At 46.0% G+C, this 23,559-nt stretch overlaps 2 protein-coding genes across 3 annotated transcripts; both read right to left on the reverse strand.

Moving 5' to 3' along the window:
- Nucleotides 1-9,832: 9,832 nt before the first annotated feature.
- Nucleotides 9,833-15,927, reverse strand: LOC117853753 (zinc transporter 10). Of its 2 annotated transcripts, XR_004640103.2 has the most exons (7): nucleotides 15,733-15,927; nucleotides 14,740-15,543; nucleotides 14,153-14,302; nucleotides 13,676-14,045; nucleotides 12,306-13,152; nucleotides 11,102-11,982; nucleotides 9,833-10,973 (listed from the first exon to the last, which is right to left on the reverse strand). XR_004640103.2 is itself a non-coding variant. In XM_034736041.2 (4 exons), exons 1-4 carry the CDS (start codon nucleotides 15,745-15,747, stop codon nucleotides 13,740-13,742), a joined length of 1,275 nt encoding a protein of 424 aa, XP_034591932.1. In that variant the 5' UTR covers nucleotides 15,748-15,927; the 3' UTR covers nucleotides 13,343-13,739. The 2 variants fall into 2 exon arrangements, 1 of the variants encoding a protein (XP_034591932.1); XM_034736041.2 differs by lacking the exons at nucleotides 9,833-10,973; nucleotides 11,102-11,982; nucleotides 12,306-13,152 and having other exon boundaries at nucleotides 13,343-14,045.
- A 1,458-nt stretch (nucleotides 15,928-17,385) lies between these two features.
- Nucleotides 17,386-22,452, reverse strand: LOC117852764 (uncharacterized). The gene is made up of 6 exons (XM_034735007.2): nucleotides 21,879-22,452; nucleotides 21,733-21,773; nucleotides 20,358-20,521; nucleotides 20,174-20,276; nucleotides 19,674-19,843; nucleotides 17,386-18,377 (listed from the first exon to the last, which is right to left on the reverse strand). Exons 1-6 carry the CDS (start codon nucleotides 22,175-22,177, stop codon nucleotides 17,880-17,882), a joined length of 1,275 nt encoding a protein of 424 aa, XP_034590898.1. The 5' UTR covers nucleotides 22,178-22,452; the 3' UTR covers nucleotides 17,386-17,879.
- Between the last annotated feature and the right edge of the window lie 1,107 nt (nucleotides 22,453-23,559).

The following is a 23,559-nucleotide window of genomic DNA, read 5'->3' on the forward strand; positions in this document are numbered from 1 at the left end:
TTTTTTTCAATTCCGTCGTTTTAGTTGGTTTGAGGTGGTTAGGTTTTGTGTATGATTTGAGTTGCAAAGGCGGATTCAGTATGAATCAGCTATGATTAGTTGTGTTGTATCGTGCAAGTGGTCGATGGTAACCCCTTCCTATCGTGTAGTTTCTCTTGCATGGTAGGATTTCGAAGTGTTAAAATTGGGTAAATTGTTTTTTAAAATATTCAATAATGCTTTTAAGATATAGTTTTTGTATATATTTGGTAATGTAGAAGTCGTAAGGAAATAGGTGAAGGTTCGTGTAATCAATTTAATTTGGTGGTTGTGTGTAGTTGAAGGTTCGTGTAATCAATTTAATTTGGTGGTTGTGTGTAGATGTATCCTTTGATTTGTTTTTTCTCGAGTGGCATGATTGATGATAATGGAGAGTTTGCAAGAATGAGGCAACAAGTAGCAAGATTTGATAGTCCTCCAACATTTGATGATATAATATGCCGAGTTAATTCTTTATTCAAAGTTTGAAATGAGGAAGAGGATTTAAGGATTAGTGGAAGGTTTGATGCCGGTGACAAAAGATCTCACTATGTGTTGATGCCTCTTGCATGTGATGATGATTGATTATTTTATAAAGAGTTGGTGAAAGGTTCTCAAGTTGCTTGTGTTGAGTTAGTTGTTGATGTTTGTCCTCGATGTATGTCTCCACATAGCGATAAGCTTATCAAATACTTAACTCAGAAAGATGTGTTACCGGCCAATGAGGTTGATGAGGAAGAGGATGATGAAGAGGGCGGTGATGATGATTGTTCTCATGGTTCAGATGGTAGTGGTGATGAAGGTGACTTTGATACATGTAGAGTAAATAATGATTTTGATGTTGCCGACTTGGAGGATGAGGAGGATGAAGATGATATATCCGTGAGCTCTGAAGAAGAACAAAGTGGTAGTGAAAATGATATTGGAAATGGTGGTAAAGAACAAGACTCATTTGTTGATCAAGTAAGACCATCAGTTAATGAAAGGGTGATAGAACCAACTCCTGTGGTGCAATCAATTCCAACTCCAATGATGCAACCAACACCTATGCAATCCATTACAACTCTAATGATCCAACCAACACCTGTGGTGCGAAGTAGTCTTATACTTGAACCAAGTCCAGTGGGCCAAACAACTCCATTATTTAATGAGAGGGTGGATGAGGTATTAAGAGAATCGGTACATACTATTTTGAAATTCGGTTGCCACAATTTACTCCGACTGAGCTGAGGCAGTTGGAAGCTGTACATGTACATGTCCCTGGAGTTTCCATATTCCATTCGGTTCTAAGGAATGCTTATTGTGATTCAGGGTTACGCCTTACTAAAGTTGAACCCGACAGTGGTGAGCTGTTTATAGAGAAGGGAATGAGATTCGATAGCCTAGAGGAGTTGAAGTTTTTCTTAAGGGATTACTCGGCATGGCACCATAGGCCATATGATGTGGTTCATTCATTGGCCAAAATGAGATACACGGTTCGTTGCTAACATGGTTGTGATTGGAAGGTGTGGGCGCGTCCACTACCTGATGATCGACAGAAATGGAGGATCACTAGAGTTATTCAACCTCATACATGTGGGACTTCCGAGATCGCACAAGAGCATTCTCAATGCACGGCTCGTTACATTCCAAGATGGATCGCTGCACTTGTTCATGCTGATCCCGATGTTTCTATAGCCATGGTCATTGAAACCATCAAAGGATTCACAAATTACGTGGTAAAGGATGCAAAGGCCTGGAGGGCTAAGCAGCATGCTATAGCCATGTTGTAGGGTGATTGGAAGGACGCTTATGATAGGGTGCCAAGAATCTTACAAGTGATAGCACACTACAACTCGGGTATAAAGTGGTGCACTCACACAATGGGTAAGGAGGAGCTACACAATAGTGTCATGAAGCCTATTTTGGAGCGGGTGTATTGGTGCATCCACCAATGTGTAGAAGCATTCAAACATTGCAAGCTATTGATAAGCGTTGATGGCTCATTTCTAACTGGAAAGTACAGGGATGTTTTGTTGATCACCACTGGTATGGATGGCTTGCATTTTCCTTGGTTGAGGGTGAGAATAACGGCAGCTGGTCATGGTTCTTGCATTTGGTTTGTCAGGATGTTGTTGGGCGTGATAGGAAGGTATGCATAATATCAGACTGCCACCAAGGAATCCTAAACGTGGTTGATGATCATATGGAAGGCTACTAACCTATTGTGAGCAGGTGGTGCATGTGTCACTTTGCCGCAAATATATGGCATAGGCATAAAAATAAGAAAGTAATGAAGCATCTCAAATTGGTTTGTGCAGCCAAGGCGGAGAGGACGTTTGACATTAGGCTACAGAACTGAAAGGAATGATGAATGAAGAAACAATGGAGTGGTTGGAGGAGCAAATGGAGAACAAGTATAAGTGGACCAATGCATTTGATGATGGTGGAGCTAGATATGGTGTGCAAAATACAAATATATCTGAAGCGTTGAACAAGGTCCTCACAGGCATCCATGCTATGTCAGTATCTGCTATTGTGGAGTTCACTTTCTACAAGGTCAGTTCATATTTTGTGCATAGGTGGGCAAAAGCAAGGGCTCAAATTGATCGGCGGCCAAACCAAATTCTATGGGGGAAGGAACAGCGAAGCACTTAGCAATAGAAGGCAAGAAATCAGCAAGCATGTCGGCCAAGTTGTTCGACCCTAGGATCCGTGTTTTTGGGTGGCATGAGTCAGTTGATCAGCTATATCATCAGTTCAGACGGTGGGTGCCACCACTACCAAATCCACCTCCGATGACAGACGAACTAAAGTAGGAGGCTGCATGCCAGCATGTTACGAACCCCCCATTATGCCATCGTGGGGTTCCAAGCAAGTTGCAACATCCTAATCTTGAGCTTCCCGTGAAGTTCACACCATTCTTTTGGTGCAAGCTAACAGCACATGTAAGGAATAGAAAATTGGTACATTTGATCGGTTACTATGGTTGCATTTGTTTCATTTACCTATGTGATTTCATTTGTTGTGCAAGATGGATGGCCGCTATGTGATTTTCAGGAGTACATCTATGATCCCAAGTCCCACTGGCCGACAGAAGTGATAAGGCAAAAAATGAACTTGTAGGAACCCTCGAAGCACACTAGCCTCCTCCGGAGATTCTATTGGAACACTCAAAGCTTGACTGGCCTCATTAGCAAACCTTCCAAGTTGTTGACCTGTAGAGTTCACAACAAATTTGAATTATATCATTATTCAAAAAACAAAGGGAATTCGACCAAAGATCCATTACATATGAACTTACAATGTAATCCTCGAAAGGACCGCGCTCCGGCTGCCTACCACTTCTTGTGACTTCATCGTACTTCGGGAAAACATCTTCCAGATCCGAAGGTAGGTCCTCGATGTTGGCAGCGTCCATTGCAACCTTGAGCTTCAAGCGTGTGTTTTGTTTCAGCGAGTCCAAATATTAATTGAACAGCCCATCAAAGTGAACATCCCTACCATAAACCCTATTGTTTGCTCGTAAATTCCATGTGTTGATTGCGTGAATGTGCTTCTCCTCCCAATTCTTGGCACCCCTTTGCTTGCGACAATCGATTCTACATTTATTTAGCAAACCAACAAGCTTAGATGGTTACAAATTAATCAATTTCATGCATATTTACCAGGGAAATAATACATAAGGTGTAGGTCTTGACCTGTGTTGTTATACTCTGGAGGGCAAGTTTGAAGAACTCCAAATTGCCGCATCACCCTATTTGGAAGATGGTATTCGATGATGTAGAAGCAAATTAAGGAGCAAACAGAACGCCAATAGTCAGTGTCTATCTTGCAAGAGGGACTAAGCTCCATATCCTCAACCTCATTCCTACTATACGGCTCCCAAGTTACCTACATATGCAATTTCACCTCCCTAAGCCATTGTGCTTTCCTAGAAACACTCTATGGCACATAGGGTAGTTTTGAGAAGATCTTGCACTTACATGGCTACTTCTAAGGCAGTCAATGGCATTGCTGTAGTCGATGTAGCGCCTTCCTGGGTTGTCGTGGATGATAGAAACGTTGTTCCACAACTACCCGATAGTAGCCAACGAGTCGTCGCTGTCATATGGCAAATCCTGCAGCACATTACCAAATCAAATGTTACTGAAATAACATGTGCCTGCAAACAAGTTATATAAAGGACCAAAGTGCGTACCCCATATGCGTGGCATTCCGACCAGCCTATTGGAAGGCGCTCCCACATCCACAATTGCAAAAGGTACGCACAACCACCAAGATTAGCATTATTTCGGACCTCCTGCAGGCATCACACATCTGATGATACAGCCATGCAAGAGTTGCAGTCCCCCAGCTATAAGTTCCAATGTTCTCCCACTCTTGCCCAATGATTGGTAGCCACATCCAAGAAATGGTATTCCCGCTACATGTGGCGGAACTTGCCCGGATTAACTTAGCTAAAGCACAATTAAGTCGCCTGACACGAGATCATATGCTTTAATCAAGTTAACTCGGTAGTCTGTCGGATTTTATCCGATAAAACCACTATACAGGACCGAAATAGCAGAGCTCACACGAAGGTGAGTGGTTCCAGAAAATACAACAGACCATCCAAAATTAAACAAGTTCAATAATTTCTCACAGCACTGGTTCGGAAATCAAAGTTTTACAGAGTTCTTAAGTAGCAGAAAAAGATAAACCACGGAAGTTAGCGCCAGGGTCGGACGTCATTGATGAGGCCGATCATGACATCACTGATCCATATCCTCGCCGTCCGAGGAGGGATCCCACTCGACCGTCCACCCAGGAGGAAGTTGGGGAGGCCAAGTGGCACAAGCAGCAAACTCAGGGGCTTCAACATCATCTGAAAGAAATTGCCACAACAAGGCTGAGCGACTACGCTCAACAAGTCTTAACCGACCGGTGGGAACTACTCCACCACTTTCTAGACATGCAAGGCTCTTTGGCTGAGGGGTTTGTTTTGCCAAAAGCGACTACAGTAGGTCCTTACATTCAATATTTTAGCTTCCAGTTCTAGGTTCATTTTACCAAACTAAGTTAGCAGCTCTACTAGACAAGCAAAAGTCTCCAAGAAAATTATGACAAGCATCTAGGTTAACATAACCATCAAGTTCCATTCTTACTCGGTGTAGCATAGTGATCAAGCAGTCCCAAACTATGAGAGGCAAATGAATCGATTCAAATTTTCTTAACCATGCATGGCGAACCTAATCTCACAACATCCACGCACCACAGAGGGTCGCTTCCCTTGTCAGCCATCCCCATCAATCCCCTGACCCGTGTCGGGTCCACTTCTCTTGGTACAAGGCTCCACAGACCCGGCCTCTGCCGCTCTGTGACCGCACTTGTCACCACATGCGGCCGCAAGGGAAAACTCTGTTCCAGAGACAGTGGATCGAACCGTTTATGTCCTGGTTCAATCAGGTACTAGGCTTCCCCATCCCATACTAGGTATGAGATTAGTACTTTCAAACACTTGATCACGAACACCAACACTTTCCGACCTTAACCAATTTCATATAGATAGACGGGGCCATCCACCAACCACCAAAATAGTTCACAACGCCCTGCCCCGTCCACCATCCTTATAGTGGTGACAAAGGAGAACAAGCAACTCCTATAACTCGCGAGTGACAGGGAATCTTTCGACTTTTACCGAGTCCTGTTAAGCACTGCAACTACTCGGACTATCATACTAGTGTTCAGATCAAAGGGAGCTTAAGTCATGTATCTATGGTTTCAAACAACTCCTGTAACGTAAATGCACGTACATACAAATGAAGGCATGCGCAAGTTTAGAAAGACTGGGTTATGCTCCGGGGCTTGCCTTCAAGCGGGATGGAAGCGAACGGGTCTTCGGTGCTCTCGGCTTCAGCTCCTATAGGCGGCAGCTCGGCTACAACTCCGTCTTCTGGCACCAGGTGCAGCTTGTACGTGCCGTCAGCAAGGTTCAGCTCTACACGAACTGCAAATGCAAGGGTCAAACACTTAGATGGTTATTTCAACAACACTTGCAAGATGTAGCCCAGAAATTATAGCAAAACTACATGGAAGGTGTGAAACCCATTTTATTGGATTCTACTCAGAAAGAGGATTCTAACCCAAGTGATTTCAAATTTTTCTGATGTTTCCTTGATTCAAGATAAATTTCCCAAGCTTCTGTTGATTTAGGACAAGATAAAAGAGTCGGATCAGGAAAAGCTTACGATCTGACCCTTAAACCTAAGGAATAACTCTACCAGGATCCTCAAACTTAACATAGAGAAGTCCCCAAAATTTTACACAGATACCCTTGGTCAAAAGAAAAGGATACAGCCGAGCCCTCGGGCAAGGCGGACAAGGGTCGGGCGAAATAGACAGGGTCGGGCAAGACGGACAAGGGTCAGGCGACACAGGCAAGGGTCGGCAGCTTACCTTTGGGTCTACTGACGAAGTCTTGGGGTCGGGAGGAAGCAAGCTCAGGCGGAACGATGAAAGGCGTTAAGGCTCGGGCAGCGGCGAGGTCCGGCGGTGCTCCAGCGGCGGCGGTGCTTCTTGTGGACAACAAGTAAGCTCTAGCACAGCTCGAAGGAAACAAGCGGCTGGTGGGGTTGGAAAGGCAGGTGTTGAGCGGAAAGGGGGAGTTCCCCAAAGAGCTTATGCTGCAGCGCTTGAGCACGAAATAGAGGAGGGTGCGGCAAGGGCAAAGATGGCGAAGGGAACTTCGATAAAAGTTTCTGGTACCCCTTTTATAGCTGTGCGGAAGTGAACGAGCTCGAGCGGCGCGAGGATAAGATCGAGGGAGAAGGAGTGCTCTGCCTCAGCGGCGATTGGTGGGCGTCTCCATTGGCCGGCGAAGCGGAGCTCCGGGGACGGATCTTACGGCATTGGGCACTGAAGACAGCGCTAGGCAGGCACGGTTTTGCTAGACGGAAGGACTGGTGAGGTCGAGCGCGTGCCTGGTCGCGTCAAGCACCTAATTAGTTGCGGCGGCTTGGCCAGTGTGCGGCAGGAGGGAGGGAAGGGCACTGCAGGTGAGGGCGTTGTAGGCAAGGTGACTGGGCGAGCGACGACGCTAGCAAGCGCGGGACTAGCGGCTTTGTCAGGGCACGCGATTGGCGAGGCGGGGAAAAGGAGTTGTCACTGCCTACGCGGTGGTTGGCGATGGCGGTATCGTCACAGGGCGCGCGCGTGGGCAGCGCGACTGAGGTACGACGGAAAAGCCAGAAGGCGTTGGGGCGCGGCCGGGGATCCTGGTGAGGAGATGCACGTGGGAGGCGAGGTAGACTGGCGCGGCAGCAGCCAGTCTTCATTCGTAGCGGCGGAGGGTGCCTGGCGCAGCTGGCAAGGTCTCGGGCGAGACGAGATGGGGCGGAGAAGTTGGCAGGACGCTCCAGCGCGTGATTGGGGAGGAGGCGCGCTGATCCATCGTGTCGCGACCGGCGACTGGGCGAGGCGGCGCTCGCCGGTGAGGCCACGCCACGCGGCGGCGGCGCTCTGAAATAGGGCGCACGCGCGCTCTGGCGCGCTTGGACCGAGGGATCCGCGAGATCCTTTTTTTGGGTCCATTTTGCCGCCTCTTAATCTCCCAATTTCCAAACTTCACCACTTGACTCCCTTAACAAGAGTTGTAGAACACCAGCTAAGGTCCAATTTTTGTAATTGGGACGAGTTCAAAGATGCAGTGGATTCGGAGATCCAAAGCTCCAAGGTTCAGAGGAACACTGGTTTCGGGACTTAGAGAAAACGGCGGTTTGTTGGGTTTCAGGGGTCAGGGCTGATTGAGCTGCAGATTTGGGGAATCTTCGGAGGTGAATTGGATTAAGGTCCAATTAACAAAGTTGTAGCAGGGACTTCGTTCTCCAACTTCTAAAAAGAGTTTTCTTTTTATTGGTGTCCTGCTCAACTTTCCAAACATAAACCCTCCCTAAGGCGCTAGGTTGGGCTGAAAACCAGACTTAGCCGATATAGCTCAAGAAAAGCTGAGTCAACCAGATTAGGGAACTTGTCTTAAGATTAAACTCGACTCAAATAATCCAAGTCGTTACACTACAATCAAGGAATAGGAACCCAGACACCATATGCCACAACCATGCACGGGCGTACCTAGCAACAACTCCCTCCTGAGCATTAGCGGGTGGGCGATGACCAAAATGCTAGACCAGCAAAGCCGAACTCACTCCTATAGTTTTCCTATCCTTCACGTCTTGAGGGGGATCTTCAGGCCGAACTCCAAGCAACAATTCCACAGTGTCCCTCCATCCAACCAGATTAATGTTCCCAGTCACCGCTCACCCATCTACATGTAGCCCAAATAACATGGCTACGTCCTCAAGTGTGATTGTCATCTCACCGAAGGGAAGGTGGAATGAGTGTGTCTCCGGCCTCCACCGGTCTACTAGCATTGTCAAGGCAGCATTATCCATCGTTGGCAGCCCACCTTCACCAATGTTGCAAGCGGTAGAAACCCAGCCCGTCGAAGGTACGGGGCGTACCTTTCATTATGCCACTCAAGAGGATTGTGGGTGCGGGGACGTAGAGGCTTCAAAACCTGAAGCAAATATTTTTTATAATAGGTTGTCAACACGTCCTTAATGCCCATCCTCCATGACAAGATAAAATTAGAAATTCACATACCTCTACATGCTCTTGAAGCTTCCTCCCCGGTGGTGCTCATCGTAGAACATCCCAAGGAGTGGATACCGCAGATGGTGCGCCATTGTTCTAAATCAAATATTTCAAAATCAAATATCAAAATAAATTTTAGAAATAAAACTTTGACCATATGGTACAATTCGTAACTTCTACGTTTCCATTAACATCAGGCAACCTATAATCACTTTAATATGTAGTAACCAATTCATAGCTTCAAAATCTATGCATTAATTTTATATGAAAAAATATGTAGTAAGCAATAATCATTTCTAATAAATTCTAATATTCTATGTCTATATCAACAAATAAACTTTTCCATTACTAACTTCTAAAATTTCATGAACATCAATCAATCATTTTTGAATTATGAATACATCCCCAAAGCTACATTTCATTTATTCATGCTCTCCAATATAACTTCAACATCTTCACCACCAAAATTCATCTAAATCCGAACATGCAATACAAACTACATGATAGACAAGCGTTACAATCGACCAATGCAACGATAGAACACACCTAACAATGCTTGATTCGTACTCAAACCACCATTCAAACCCAAACTTAACCTAACCCTATCCACTTCAAATGCTACAAAAATCACCAAATCTAGAAAAAAACTACTTGGTTAAAGTAGAGGAGGTACCTTCAAGGAGTGATTTCCCCCAATTTCCCATCGAATCCGGTGGGGGATGGAGTGGATCTAGAGGGGGAGTGGGATGGGCAGTGCCATGGGAGAGAGGAGGGGGCTTGGGTCGGCTGAGGGGAAGGGAGGAAGTGGGGAGGGAGAAAGAAAGGGGCCGGCGGGCATAGTGTGTAATGTGCTGAGTCGCACCACGCCACCTGGAGCGACTCAGTCATGCTAAAGCATGTGGCGTGACTCAGCTTGCCACCTCAGAGCCCAACTCAGCCACCTCGCGCGCATCGCACTAGCGTGGCGGGTAGGTCGCGCCACATGCTTTGGTATGACTTAGATATTAGTCACATCAAGGGCCGTGGCGCGACCAAAAGAGATACTTCTTGGAATTTTAGTTTGACCTAGGCTATTTCAAAAAATTTAGATTAAAAAGGGTTAAAATAAAAAATCAAATTCTAACAGGGACTTTTGTCGTTTTTTTTTTGAAAATATCAGCAGGAGCACTGCTATGTCACCATCTGTCTTTTCAGAATCCAAAAATCTCCCATCAACTGTCATCATCTTATCCGGAGCAGATTGCATTGGTCCATTCGTTGTGAACTGATTGGCTTACACTTATAGCACCACAAGAATGAATACAAGAAACCTTCTACAGGCTGCAGCCTTATTACAAACAAGAACCAAACCAATGTTGTTAGACCAACCAAAAAAAATTAAGGCCCTTTGAAAACAAGCAAAAGTAGAGGAAATATGGAGGATTCAATTCCTATAGGAATTTTTCCTATAAAAGCCTTTGGAACAAAAGATTGAATCCTACCAATTCATTTGAAATTCCTAGGAATGGGCTTTTCCATAGGAATTTTGGAGGAAAATAAGCGTGAGGTCCAACCTCATGTTTTCTTTCCTTTGTGTACATAGGATTCCTATATTTTTTCTTTTTTTTTGCAGGCAATTTTTTCCATGCCTTATCCAAACACATATTTTATATCCATCCTATATTTTAGATCCATGTAGGATTTCAATTGCATGAGCATTACAATCCTATATTTTTCTTATTCCTATGTTTTGGAAATCCTACGTTCCAAAAGAAGCCCTAAACAAAGAAGGTAGGTATTGTCGTACTAGTGATGACGGCAACGAGCAGTTGACATGAAGTTTGGAGTCTGTATTTCCTCCAATCCACATGGCCAAATGGTCGAGGGAAACAAATTCCATGGCACCGATATCTTGGCAACAGCTCCCTCTATGGCTATGCACAGCATATACGGTCAGTGGAGAGATTCCGGCACCGGGTCCGTCTCTGAAACTGACAGTAACCCCGAGTCCTCTAGGTTCCATCCACAGACCACGGTCGTTGGTGCTCATCATGGCCAGGCGAGCTGCCACGTTTCCTTCAGCCAAACAGAGGCTGCCACGGTGTGCACTGGGCCTGCGAGCGAATATTCCTCCGATCCACGGGTAACATCTGACACGCGAGCAGGCCCATTTGTTTGCCCTGATCTGTCTCAGCAAGTTGCCACAACCGGTAGACCTTCACGCACCATGGTGTGCCAGATTCTTCGTTCTGTCCTGGCCTCCTGGGTGGAAGCCACGTCATGTCGTTTTGCTGTCACTGCCTCCTCCTGACTTGTGTCTCTATCCATTCCTTGAGGTTCATTACCTGTTGGACCTCAATGCAAACCTGGTAAAAAAAAGTCAGTAGGCTCTGGAAAAGAATGAGAAAACATTTAGGACAAATCATGTTCATTTCGTCGGACTTTAGTTGCTGATGAAGCAAAAGCGGAAAACACGTGGCACTATATATGGTACCTGATCATGCACTCAGGTTGGATTCATCTCCAAACGGAGAGAGGAATCTCGATCCCCAAGAAAACTCACAGGCCCCATTTTCATCAAACAGCTTCGTAGCGTTCCCACGGGAGCACGGGTGAAAGCTGGTAACTGACATAACAACACATCATACTCTCCAGGCCTTTGCAGGATTCAGATTTCCAGGGAGCTTGGAAAGATTGCCAATGATCTTCACGTGACATTTGTAGATACTCTGCAGCCCACATCTACTCGAAGACATACAGTCATCATCACCTCCAGCAGCTTGCAGGAGCAACCAAGTTCATGATAGCACCCCCTCAACCTCCATCAGAACTGTCTGCGCCTTACAAAAATACAAATTACGATGATAAACTTTGGTGAACCAAGGCAATTTGTTTTCTCATCCAATTGCTAGAAGCGTTGCTGATAAAGGCAGTAGCTATGCTTCCTTCATCTACTGGTTCTTTAATTTTTCAGAACCAAACGCCATGGCAACGTCTAAATCTTTCAGAACCAGATCCATCTCTGACCTGGAGACTCACCCAAGTGCTTGACGCCCATGATGCCTGGCATCCGCGTTCCCGCTTCCCTGCACAGTGATACTGCACACTGGGGCATCAGGAACGCAGATTCCTCCTCGGGCAAGCAACCACTGAAACCCTGCAGAGAGACCCTCTGGTTGTCTGACAAATTTGCCACAATTGGTAGAGCGCACCGCGCCAGATTCGTCTGCCTGACTGGGATGAATGGGCTGATCGAGTGGCAGTCGTATCATACTGTCACTGCCTCACTGGGCCTTCAGGCTCGTCAAGAGTCTAGTATTCCATTGGAGCTCTCCCTATTCTGTCTCTATCCGAATATCCGTCGGAAACCATTGCCTGTTGGGTACAGGACATGTTACCAAAGCAATAAACACGATTAGTAGTATGCCATCTAGTTTGATGAGAAATGTCATTTGATTCTGCAGTTAATGTATTAAGTACAGGACATGTGACCAGGTAATAAACACGATTAGTAGTATGCCATCTAGTTTTACAGTTTGTTTCGCAAAAAAGAAATTCTAATTTTACAGTTAGCGTTTCCGGGGGGAAAAATGCAGCTCAAGAATTGGGAGAGCACAAATCAGAAGAAAAGCCTGCTAATTTCATCCCCATCCAGACTTCTCATGGATCAAGTAATTAAACAAGCAGCATCGTTTTACCTGACGGTCCACTTGCGTTTGAGTTCCCTCCAGATGTAGAGACAGACTTCTTCCGGCAAATTTGCAAGTCGCAACTGATCAAACATTCATCAGACTTCCCCGTGCAAGGTGAGCGCAGCTGGTAATGAGTCTCCCTTCCGGCCTCACAGGTTTCCTGGACAGTCCAGTGAACAATGAACAGAGATGATAGCACCACTGCTGGCACTGCCTGCCTCTTCGCCTTGTTGGCAAACGAGCTTCACAAGTCCATGGGCCCGTCATGGACAATCGGTAGGCATTGACTTGATCCCTACAAATTATTTGGGAGCAGGAGCAGGCAGATGGATGAAACAAGAACACATCTTGCTTTCATTGCATTTTTAGCTAGTCTTTGTTGATGCATGCACGACTGGTGCATATCCAGTGAAAACTGGCTAGTGTCGAAAAATTGAAAACTTTTTTAGAAATTATATCTGTAATTTTTTTTAAAAAAGTACTTAAAAATTACATCGATAGGTGAGATTGTGTTTAAAAAAATTCAAGTTCACAATCAATCACATTTGGGATATACAAAAATGACAAATCACGTGCACAGATGCGCAACATGACAAGTTTTTAGACATGTGCATCGATTTGCCATGTTTGTATCTCCCAAATGGGATTGCATTTGGAGTTGAAATTTCGTGTGAAATCGTGATACAAGATCCTCTACTGATGATAAACGTCTCAAGATTTTGAAAACTTCTACTCTTCTAGATATGATTTCTAAAAAAGTTTTCAAGTTACAAGATTTGATATCTGGAAATGGCAAGTGGACCAGAAAGTGTTAAAAGGATACAATGTTTGCTCACACCCATATTCACCAGACCTGCATGCAAGCCATGAAATATTATTAATACATGTTCTTACCCAAAATAAAGAGAAAATGTTCAGTGACACATAGGAGCGCAAGTTCATAGCCATTCTCATTTCAGAACCAAACCTGATCCTGAAGCTAGAGGTCAAAGTAATATAGGCAATTCCCCCCAAAAAAAAATAACAGTGCTCCAACACTTCAATTTACAACGTCCAAAAAAAATTTGCAGGACAGAGCTCTTATAAGTATTTCCTGATTAGCATACATCTGTGAATGCTGATGGAATTCAAGAACCATTTGTTCCCTGAATTGTATTCATTATTCTTCCTTTATCCATCACAGTATATCCCAAGGAGGGAGTGACTTTGTTTTCTACGATCAAAAGAGGTACTGGTTTGTATGGCCCACCACTATGAAGAGAACAAACAAAAGAATGGAGCAAAAGGAAAAAGAAAAAGAAAAAGAAAAAGAAAAGGAAAGATAATTGCCCTCTGTTTTCATCGAGAATTACAACTAACAAGCAGCTAGAGAGCACCTGCTGCTGTGGAAGCCAATTAAGAAGCTCCTTTCAAGCATTTGCCTCGCTTCCATCCTGCTAACTAAGCCCAGATGGCCAGAGACGCCATGGCCATCGCACCAAGGAACAGTGCAATGTAGGAACCGACCTGCAGCCTCGGGTTGCAGCTCATCCTCTTGCTGAGAAAATCAGCAGCAATGAGGTCTACCAAGGCCATGTAGATCAGTATACCGGCCGACATGGCATTCAGGATGCCCTCAACCACCAGTGCCCTCGGGCTGTTGGGGTTGTAGAACGACGCGATGCCTGCTCCCACAGTGATCCCAGCAGGTGTTGTGATGGCGAAGAAGAAGGCCATAAGGAATGCTGAGAAACTCTTGAACTGAGCCTGCAATTTTGTCGGGCAATGAACAGCAGGTCAGAAATCACGATCATATCCACTTGTCTTCAAGGGATAATTGTTGGCCCAAATCACAAAATGAAGTAGATGTTTACCTCACAAATGCAGCCACCCAATGCAAAGCCCTCAAAGAACTGGTGGAAGGAGAGGGCAGCAACCAGAGGTCTGATGGTACATGGGCTCTGCGAAACGCCCAAGGATAGGCCAATGATCACCGAGTGCGATACAATTCCAAGCTCGAGAACCTGGCTAACAATGGAGCATATCAGTACCCACCATACTACACGATTTAAATCTTCTAGCATCCTCACCATACTACAAAGTGTATCACATTTCATATCTCTGCTCTTCATTTGTAATACTAACAGGAACCTCTTGAAGACATTTTTAATTTAGCACAGGAAGAAAAATAGTGCGCAATGTGAACATGGAGACATGCATGAATATACTCCTAACATCTTCTACTGATGTTGCAACAGTAGTCACGTAACTGGCATAGCTTCCGGTAACGTAACTCCTCTTGCAACATCGCTAAGAGCACACCACTCTAGTAAAGCATGACAAAAGAATCATCACTTCATAACCCGAGCAATGTTAAGTTGCATAGTTTTTTGAAAGAAAACATGCATAGATTTTGTTTTGTAGTAAGTAGGACGCAGCTCAGAAGGACCATTGAACGTACCTGTGCGACAACAGCGTGGCGAGCTTGAGACGGCTCTTCACCGTGACCGTGGCCATGGCCGTGGCTGTCGTACGACGCTCCTCCATGGCACGAGCTGTGCCCGTGCGCGTGGCTGTGCCTGTGCGCGGCGGCGTGCGCGTGCACCCCCACGATGTGCATGGCGTCCTCCTTATTGCCTCCCCCGCCCCTCCCTTCGACGCCGCCGCCCCTCGCCACGAGCGCGCCGTCCTCGAGCAGCGCCGCCGCGATCTCCTCCTGGGCTCTGGCATTGTCTGCAGCAGCGGCGCCGGCGGCGGCCTGGTCCTCCTTGCTGGTGGCGTGCTTGCGCTCGTACATGTGCGTGCCGACGAAGTCGACGACGAGCGTCCCGAGCGCGGCGAGCATGGCGACGAACCCCGGGAACGGGAACTTCCGCCAGGGCACGGCGGGGAGGCAGTGGTCCGTGAGGGCCTCGTCGGCGTCGGGCAGCACGTGCACGAACCCCGTGGCGAGGATCACCCCCGCCGCGAACGCCTTGGCGAGCACGAACAGGCCGCCGCCGCCGGTGGAGGACGAGGACAGCGGCGCCGCGCCGCCGCGGCGACCGCGCCAGCGGCGACCGAGGAGCGGGATCGCGACGCCCGCCGCGCCGGCGACGAGGATGGCCGCGACGGCCACCATCTTGAGCCCCAGCGCCGCCGCCTCGTCGCGGCACGCCTCCGCCTCGCCGCCGGACGGGGCCGCGCAGCTCGCCGTGGAGACCGACGCTGCTATTTGCTGCAGGTGCGTGCGGAGGTACGGCACGTACGACGACTCCATCATTTCCTGCAAATGCAATCACAGCGACGCAACAAGGACCGGAATTATCAACAAGATTTGCGTCCGAATTGGATTTGCCGCAATGCGGCGGTGTGAGCAACGGGGAGAAATTGGCTAGGAAACTCGCCACGAGCTCCTCCTAGAGTCCTAGTCCTAGAGGATGAGAGGGGAAGGGAGGGGAGCGGTGGCGCGCACCTCGAAGAACGGCATCGCCGCTCGCCGCAGGGATCCGCTGACGCAAACAACAAACAGATATCCTCTCGTCTCGAACAGTCGAATCGATCCTTCTCCTCGGGCCGCGTGTTGATGCGGTCTCAAACAACCATTTTATACGCGAGCAAGCGGAGGCGGAGGGGAGAGGGGAGAGCCTGGCAGGGCAGCAACCCGCAGCCGCAGGCAGAGGCACAAGCCCCCACCGCTCCACGTCGGCGCACGGTGGGGGGCGGCGGGCGGGCGGGGCGGGTCCCGCCGCGCGGCGAGGATGTCGTCACCCCTCGCGGGGCCCGCTCGCCCGATCGGATGGTGCCGTGCGGCCGTGCCCGTGCGTGGTCAGAGGGGGCCAGGTCTCAGCGACAGCGCGCGAGGGCAGGCGGTGGGACCCACGGCCCAGCGGCACGCGAAGGATTCAAACCGGGGGGCGCGGCGTCTCGGCCTCCCGGGCGTGTAGCAACGATGTCGACACTATGGCGAGGCCCGCGCGTGGTGGTTTTGGACGCTCTGGGGTCTGTCTGGACCGGGACGGACGGGCGAGCGAGAACGAACCAGGCGTCTTGCGTTTGGACTCTTGCAGCGCCGATCCGGCTTTCTGCGTGCCTTTCGATTCTCCGCGCCTAGGTTTTCTAGTGGTAGTTCTCTTCTTAAGTGATAACATGGCACGAGTCCTACTTTTTCAAAAAAAAAAAAAGGTTTAGGGGTGTTGGTTCCTGAGTCGTGGCCGTCTCAGCGCAGTCTGCCGTACCGTCTGCCGTGCATTTGCAGCAGATTTATGAGGTGTGGATTTTCTCTACGGCAAAATAGCTATATTGATCCTCCAACTTTACTCAAAGGGTCATTTTAGTCCCCAAACTGTCAAAAGGGTTAATTTGATTCCTGTTTCTGGTCCAATCTGGTCCCTGGCGTGCCACATCCACCTGATTGGTACACACACATGTGAAATGTCCATATTGCCCTTCCTCCTTTTCCCTCACCCTTCCACTTCCAGACGTGTCCCACCTATCAGGATCATCATCCACCTCTGTTCATCCCGTCCCATGGCGTTAGAGTGCAGTCACCTCATCTGAGCCATCCCACGATATTCAAAGGTCAAAGCATGTCGTCATTGTGTTAAAAAAAACATGTCGGTAGACATTAGGGCTGTACCATTTCTATACGTAAAATTAACGATCGCTATCGTACAAGCGATTGCATGACAATGGCCGTGTTAACCATGCTAGTGCTTCATTGAACCGTGCTGATTGTATCAGAGATTTGGTGCGTGGCGACGTCGCTGAGACTTCAGCCCAGTGTAATTTCATCCTTCCGCGGCGGCGCCTACAGGTGTTGGGTTGTACCAATTCTATACGTAAGCTTGACGATCACTGTCATGCAAGCTAGCGCATGATAATGGCCATTTTTAATCGTACTACTAGTACTTTAATAAACGTCTAAACGACTAAACCGTACTAGATTACACTAGAGATTAGGTGGCCGGCGACATCACAGGGACTTCAGTCTAATGAAATTTCATGATTCCTTCTGTTCAAAAAGAAAAAGTCTACTTCGAATACAGGAGACAGAATCATGCATAGTTCCTCCCAGTGCCTGCTATACATACACGCGAAACTGAAACAGAGAACAAGCTGGGCGAAATAAAGACTGCAACATTACCCATGTCATTGCTCACAAGCATTCAGATCATGAACTAAACATACGACATACCAAACTATAAAATTAGAAGTATTAGTCCCATCCTTTTTAAAAGCTTTTCTCCACATGCAAGCAGAGATAGCAACAGTCAGCCGATTAGTGAGCGAACGTTACACCGACATACATTTGTTCCACCACCATATTTTTACTACCACAAAGTTTGGTTTTAAGGGTCTAAGGCTCATAGCAGGCTACAAGAATACAAGAGTTTTAGCCGCAGCTTCTACAGAAAGCCCTGGGGGTAGTTCAGAGTTCAGTGACTATAGCCTACAATGCCGGACATAGACACAGTGCATTGCTAAGTTCCAGAAAAAAAATGTTCTGACGCCGCGGATTCGACAAAGTGAATGGAATGTTCCATATTCTTGGTAGCTGGAATGAGGTGACCTATAGGACTCTTTATTAGCAGATCCAAGAAAACCACTATGAATCGACGATCATTTTCCATAGGGGTGGTATCTGCTTGAGCCCCGACCGCCAGTGCCACCACCACCACCACCACCACCACCCATGCCTCCAGCCCCACCGTAGCCACCATATCCTCCTGCACCGCCGTATCCTCCTGGTGCACCATATGCACCACCTCCATAGGCACCTCCATATGCCCCATAGGTGCCGTATGGACCACCGTACATGGAACCACCATAAACTGAGCCATAACCAGACCCATAGCCAGCAGTATTGCCATATCCATAACCTCTGCCATAGGCGCCATAAGCTGTGCTGCCATAATAGGCTGCAGCTGATCGGTAGCCACCTCCATATCCATAGCCACCACCACCACTGCTCCCAGAGCCACCACCACCACCACCACCACCACCACCACCACTACCACGGTAAGAATCACGGTGACCACCGCCCCCACGACTATATCTCCCATTTGAGCTTGAATCACCCCCGCCAGGTTTCTTTGGTTCAGCTTTTTTAATTTCAACCTGCAAAATTACAAAGCAATTGGAGAACTAAGTCAAAACAATTTTCAACCTGACTCCTGCTGCAATGATACTTAAATATATGCTAGCAGTAATCTTGACTAGTAATGCTGAGTAGCTAAATGTAAATTACTTAGGGTCCAAATCTAGTCTTTGCCTTAGGGACCAAGCCTTTGCCTTAGGAACCAAGTCCAGTTAAGTCAAGCCTTAGCCTTGACACGTAAGATCTTCGGTAGTGTTTGGGCCAACAATATAGCAGCAACAACTATAAGCCTTACGTAATTTCTAACCAAGAGAAAATGATGAACCTTTATTAACTGGAGAGTTGTTGCATGCAGACAGACAACCAGAACCAGTAATGTTTTTAAGTTTCTATTGTGAACAATGTTAAGTGATACCAATTTGTCCTGGCATATGACGCGGACAGGCCAAGTAATCCCTGGCAATGATATCATGCTGCTATTCTTCTAACAAGTTGCCATATGAGACCTGATTTATTTGATTTTCTGCCATATTATTAATTATTACCACAGTTAAACGAAGATGTGCATTGGTCATTTATCTTGTATCTCAGATTGCACAAGCTCACCAACTGTTTAAAGTGTTGGCAGACAGAAATTTACAACAATATATCATAATTACCATACATGTCCTACAACAATATACCCTAAATTCTAAAACCCTAAACCCCATGAAGACAAGCTGATGTCTCAAGGCATAAAGTTCACTCATTCTACTATATATTAAAAGGAATATACTATTACAAAAGGGTTACGCGAGAACACCAGGAGCAGCATTATTTTTCAAATATATATGAACCAAAGTCATATGCTTGAACAGTTTCGTGCTGAATGCTATAAAATCGAGGATAGTGTGTTTTCCAGGAACCATCGCCTTGAATATATCAATATCTCATAATGCCATGAAGGTGCCAGTTCCAATAACAGTACACACTCATATATGTAGAACTAGCACCATAGACAACCACTCCCAAAACAAAGGATCAGATCAACAACATTCACACTGCATGTTACATTTAAAACTCTGAACTTCCTTACATGGTAGACATGTACTTAATAAACAATAAGTGATGTTCAAAACCTGAACACATCAATGACACATTATAAGGACAGAAAAATCATATATAGGATTACCAACTAAATTAAATGAAAAACAATAATAATAAAGTTATTAACGACATGCCAAAATAGAACTTGCTAATTATAACTCTAAAAGGTGCTAACAAATCAATGATATTCACTATCAGGGAAAACAAAATTGCAAGGTAAAGAAAGTGACCTGTTTCCCTCCAAGATCATGCATTCTCCCCTGTGACATAACCCTTTCAACAGCATCTTCACTTTCAAATGTGACAAATCCAAAGCCTCGTGAACGCCCAGTGCTATGGTCAAGCATAATCTGATGCTCAACCACCTTCCCATACGAGGAGAAGTGCTCCTTCAATTTATCTGGAAAGATCATATCAGTCATGTTTTGCAGTTGAAACATTTAGTTTCAATAGACAACAACTGGAACTGCTAGGGAATTAAGTTATACTCCCTCCATCCCAAATTATAGGTCGTTTCGACTTTTTTAGATGCATAGATATTATTATGCATCTAGACATATGGCATATCTAAGTGCATAACAAAGTCTATGGATCTAAAAAAACCAAAACGACCTATAATTTGGGACGGAGGGAGTATGACTTAATATTTGTGAATACTGTGACTAAGAATGTGATACAGTGGTGAGATAGCTTTTGCTCAAAAGAAAAATGCTTCAGAGTCGCTAATAACCTTCAGTAAGAGATGGCGGGATACCACCCACAAAGATCTTTTTGGTCTTAGGACCATCTTTTGTTGACATCTCCTCTTTCGGAACTGTCCTTTTGACTTCAACCTTGATAGATATAAAACACAAGTGAGAACATAGTCCAAAATCAAGTTCACTACTTTAGGATGTCAAACATAGATGCCTCACCGTTCTTCCATTAATGACATGTTCATCCTCCAGAACCCTGTCAATCACAGATGGATCGGAAAATGTGACAAATCCAAATCCACGAGGCATCTTAGTATGCTTGTCCTTCATGATCACTGAATCAGTTATAGCTCCATACTTCTGAAAATGTTTAGTGAACGATTCTGCATACAAACAAATGAAGTGTAAGAAAGACAAGTGAACAAATCAGTTCCACCATGAGGTGAAACAAATAAAGAGAACACAAATCTATCTAATCCATGTCATAGATCAGCAATATATAATGTTTCTTTAGCAGATGTAGATAGTAGGACCCATTAACCAATAAAAAGGTCTGAGTGAGCAAAATGCTTAATAAAAGGCTCACAGACAGTTTAGCAGCAGATTTGGAGGATAACTCTAATTAAAGGCTACAGATCACTGACCCATGAAAGACTGCAAACTAAAAATGTAACATCAAGACCATGAAGATCCCATGATCAGAATACGAAATTGACAAATATTTTTTAATACAGAACTGGACAAGCCAACTCCACCTTAGAACACCAAGTGAATGCGAAAAAAGAAACCAAATAATACATCTAGAGGCACGCCTCCACTTAATTGCCATTTAATTGTTCAAATGAAAGGCATTTCCTGATTTTCAGTTCAAACCATATGCATAGCAGCACATCTATGCAAACTCAGAAGTCGCAAAAGAAATTCTCAGCAACTAGATATCAACAGAGAATCACAAGGAGTAAAGCAGACGGCGTAACATAGCTTCTTTATGATGGCTACATGCATTAAAATGCATACTACATTACAGTATGTAGCTAATCAGCATGAAAAGTATAGAGCAGACAAGACCTGGAACAGCATCTTAAGACCAATTTAATAATTAGACAAAGATTGTGTAGCAACTGTTTTAACACTCCTAAATGTACAGAAGGCATAAGTTTCTGGAGTTCATTAACTAAATCTGCTCTAATCATCAAATTCCACTGTTTATGTATTACTATTTCAGTAAAAAAATACCAAGACGAAACATAGCATATAGTATAGGCATGCTCCCCTCTATATGAGAAAGGCAGTGATAGTTCCCAACCAAATGAGATTTTGTCACATACCTTAGCCTACCCAAGCAAAATCATACTGTATCAGTGAATCATGCAACTCAATGCAAAGGTTAATACCACCAAAAAACCTACATCTTTTCAGGGCAACATGTTGCAGTGTAATTTTCCTTGTACTAACAAAATAGTATCTACTAACTGTTCTTTCCTCCGTACTATATTTTCCTCCCGCAATATATTATTTGTGGCTGAACATTGCATTTGATATAAACTAAAATAGCCTCTTATTTAGCAGATCCCCCAAAAGAATTTCTCACTACCTTCGGTGGTCTCCCAGGCTACACCCCCTACGAAAATCTTCCTGCAAAAGCACATACAAGGATGCACCAAACCAAAACTATCAGCCACACCTAATCCAATCCAGCTGACCGGACCAAACCAGAAACCTAGAGCCCAAGGAACTCACCCCGAGGCGTCACCGCCTCCAGAATCCACATCCCTCCCTTCCTCGCCACTGGCGTCAGCATCCCCAACGACCTCCGCTAGGCCTTGACCTCCACCTCCGCTTCTCATCTCAGCAGCCCCAGCCGGCGCAGCCGCCTCCGTCTCCTCCGGGGCCGCGGCAGCGGCCCCGTCCTCCGCCTCCCCGTCCCCTTCCTCCTCCTCTTCCTCGTACACCTCCTCGACCTCCTCCACCTCTTCCTCTTCCTCCTCCTCCTCGTAGCCGTTCATGGCGTCCTGGTTCTCCTCCCCGTACCCCGCCATGCCGCGTCGCCGCCGGCCCGAACCACCCGAAGCGGAGATTGGAGGCGAGTGAAACCCTAGCTCCCGATCGAAGCGGGGAGCAAGCGTAGCAGCTAGATTGCTGGGTATTGGCCTGCGCTGTAGGAGGGGAGCGGTAGGGTTTAGGGTTTGCGGCTGGCGGAGCAAACCCTAGCGGCGGCGCTTCGGTGTGCGTGAGGAACCCAGCAGTGGGCGTGGGGGAAGAGAGGTGGGAGATGGCGGCGAGGGGGGGAGTCGGTAGAGCGCTGATATGATAGTTTGGTGGGGTTCGGCTGGGTTAGAACTTACTAGAACACGTTGGGTTGCTTGGCTCCGTTGGATGCGCGCCACGATTCGTGCTAGCATCCCGGTACCCATTGATCAGTTGGTTGCCGGCCGTCGGCCCATTTCCTTCTCATCACCTTGATATGCTTTCAAATCATCCTCGCAAAAATCAAATTCCATAATTTTAAAATAAAATATAGCTTGAAAGGATTACTTTAAAATTTGAGCTCATTTATTGTTAGTTCAAATATTGTAGTTAAATTTTCTTTTTTTTCTACCTCTACTTTTAACCAAAAGTACAAAGGAATGCACAACTCACCCCTCCACGTACATACGAAAGAAACAACGTTGTAAATGGTAAATATTAAGAATATTTTAATATTTTAGGAAGATGAATACTTGATTTTTGGATGGTAGGATCATACCTAATGATTCGTGCTACATCCATCCTGTGCATCTTCTCCAATGACAATGACGGTGACTTCCTTCACCAAAATTGGGGAATATATTTTGAGATCCTTATATTAGGGTTCCAGATGAGACCAAAGGCCTTAGAGGAAAGGCGGTGGCTATGGCGATTGTAGAGACAGGCTAGCAAATGGGGGATGGGTAGAGGATGCCATAGTACCACCTTGGCAAATGAAGGTGGCGGCGGATCTGGTGAGAGGAGTCGCAGAACACGATAAAAAGAGATTGGATGGGCATGAGGCATGATAGTTGCCAGTGACGAGAAAAGATAATTTTGAATGAGAGTTAATGCGGTTATTCAAAGGACGAGACTCATCAGTGTCGTGGAGGTGGGGAATTCCGATAGAAATTTGACAAAACAATTGGATGTGGCGGGATGGACCAAGCGAAGAAGAAAAAGAAGGTGGCTAGGACTTTACTTGGTAAGCAAATATGAGTGCTCCAATCCTAGATCTAATGATTGACGACCACAAATTCACCCTTATAAATTGGGAAGTTATCGTTGCTTATTTTAATGCTAATCTATCATACCCTATTTTTTTCATGTTGGAGCTAGTGTTGCACCTTATAATCATGTAGCTGAGTTTCGAACTAAAATAAGATTAGGGGACTAAAACATGTACCGTTATAAA

This window comes from Setaria viridis, chromosome 4 (assembly GCF_005286985.2).
Source record: "Setaria viridis chromosome 4, Setaria_viridis_v4.0, whole genome shotgun sequence".
Lineage (NCBI taxonomy): Eukaryota > Viridiplantae > Streptophyta > Magnoliopsida > Poales > Poaceae > Setaria > Setaria viridis.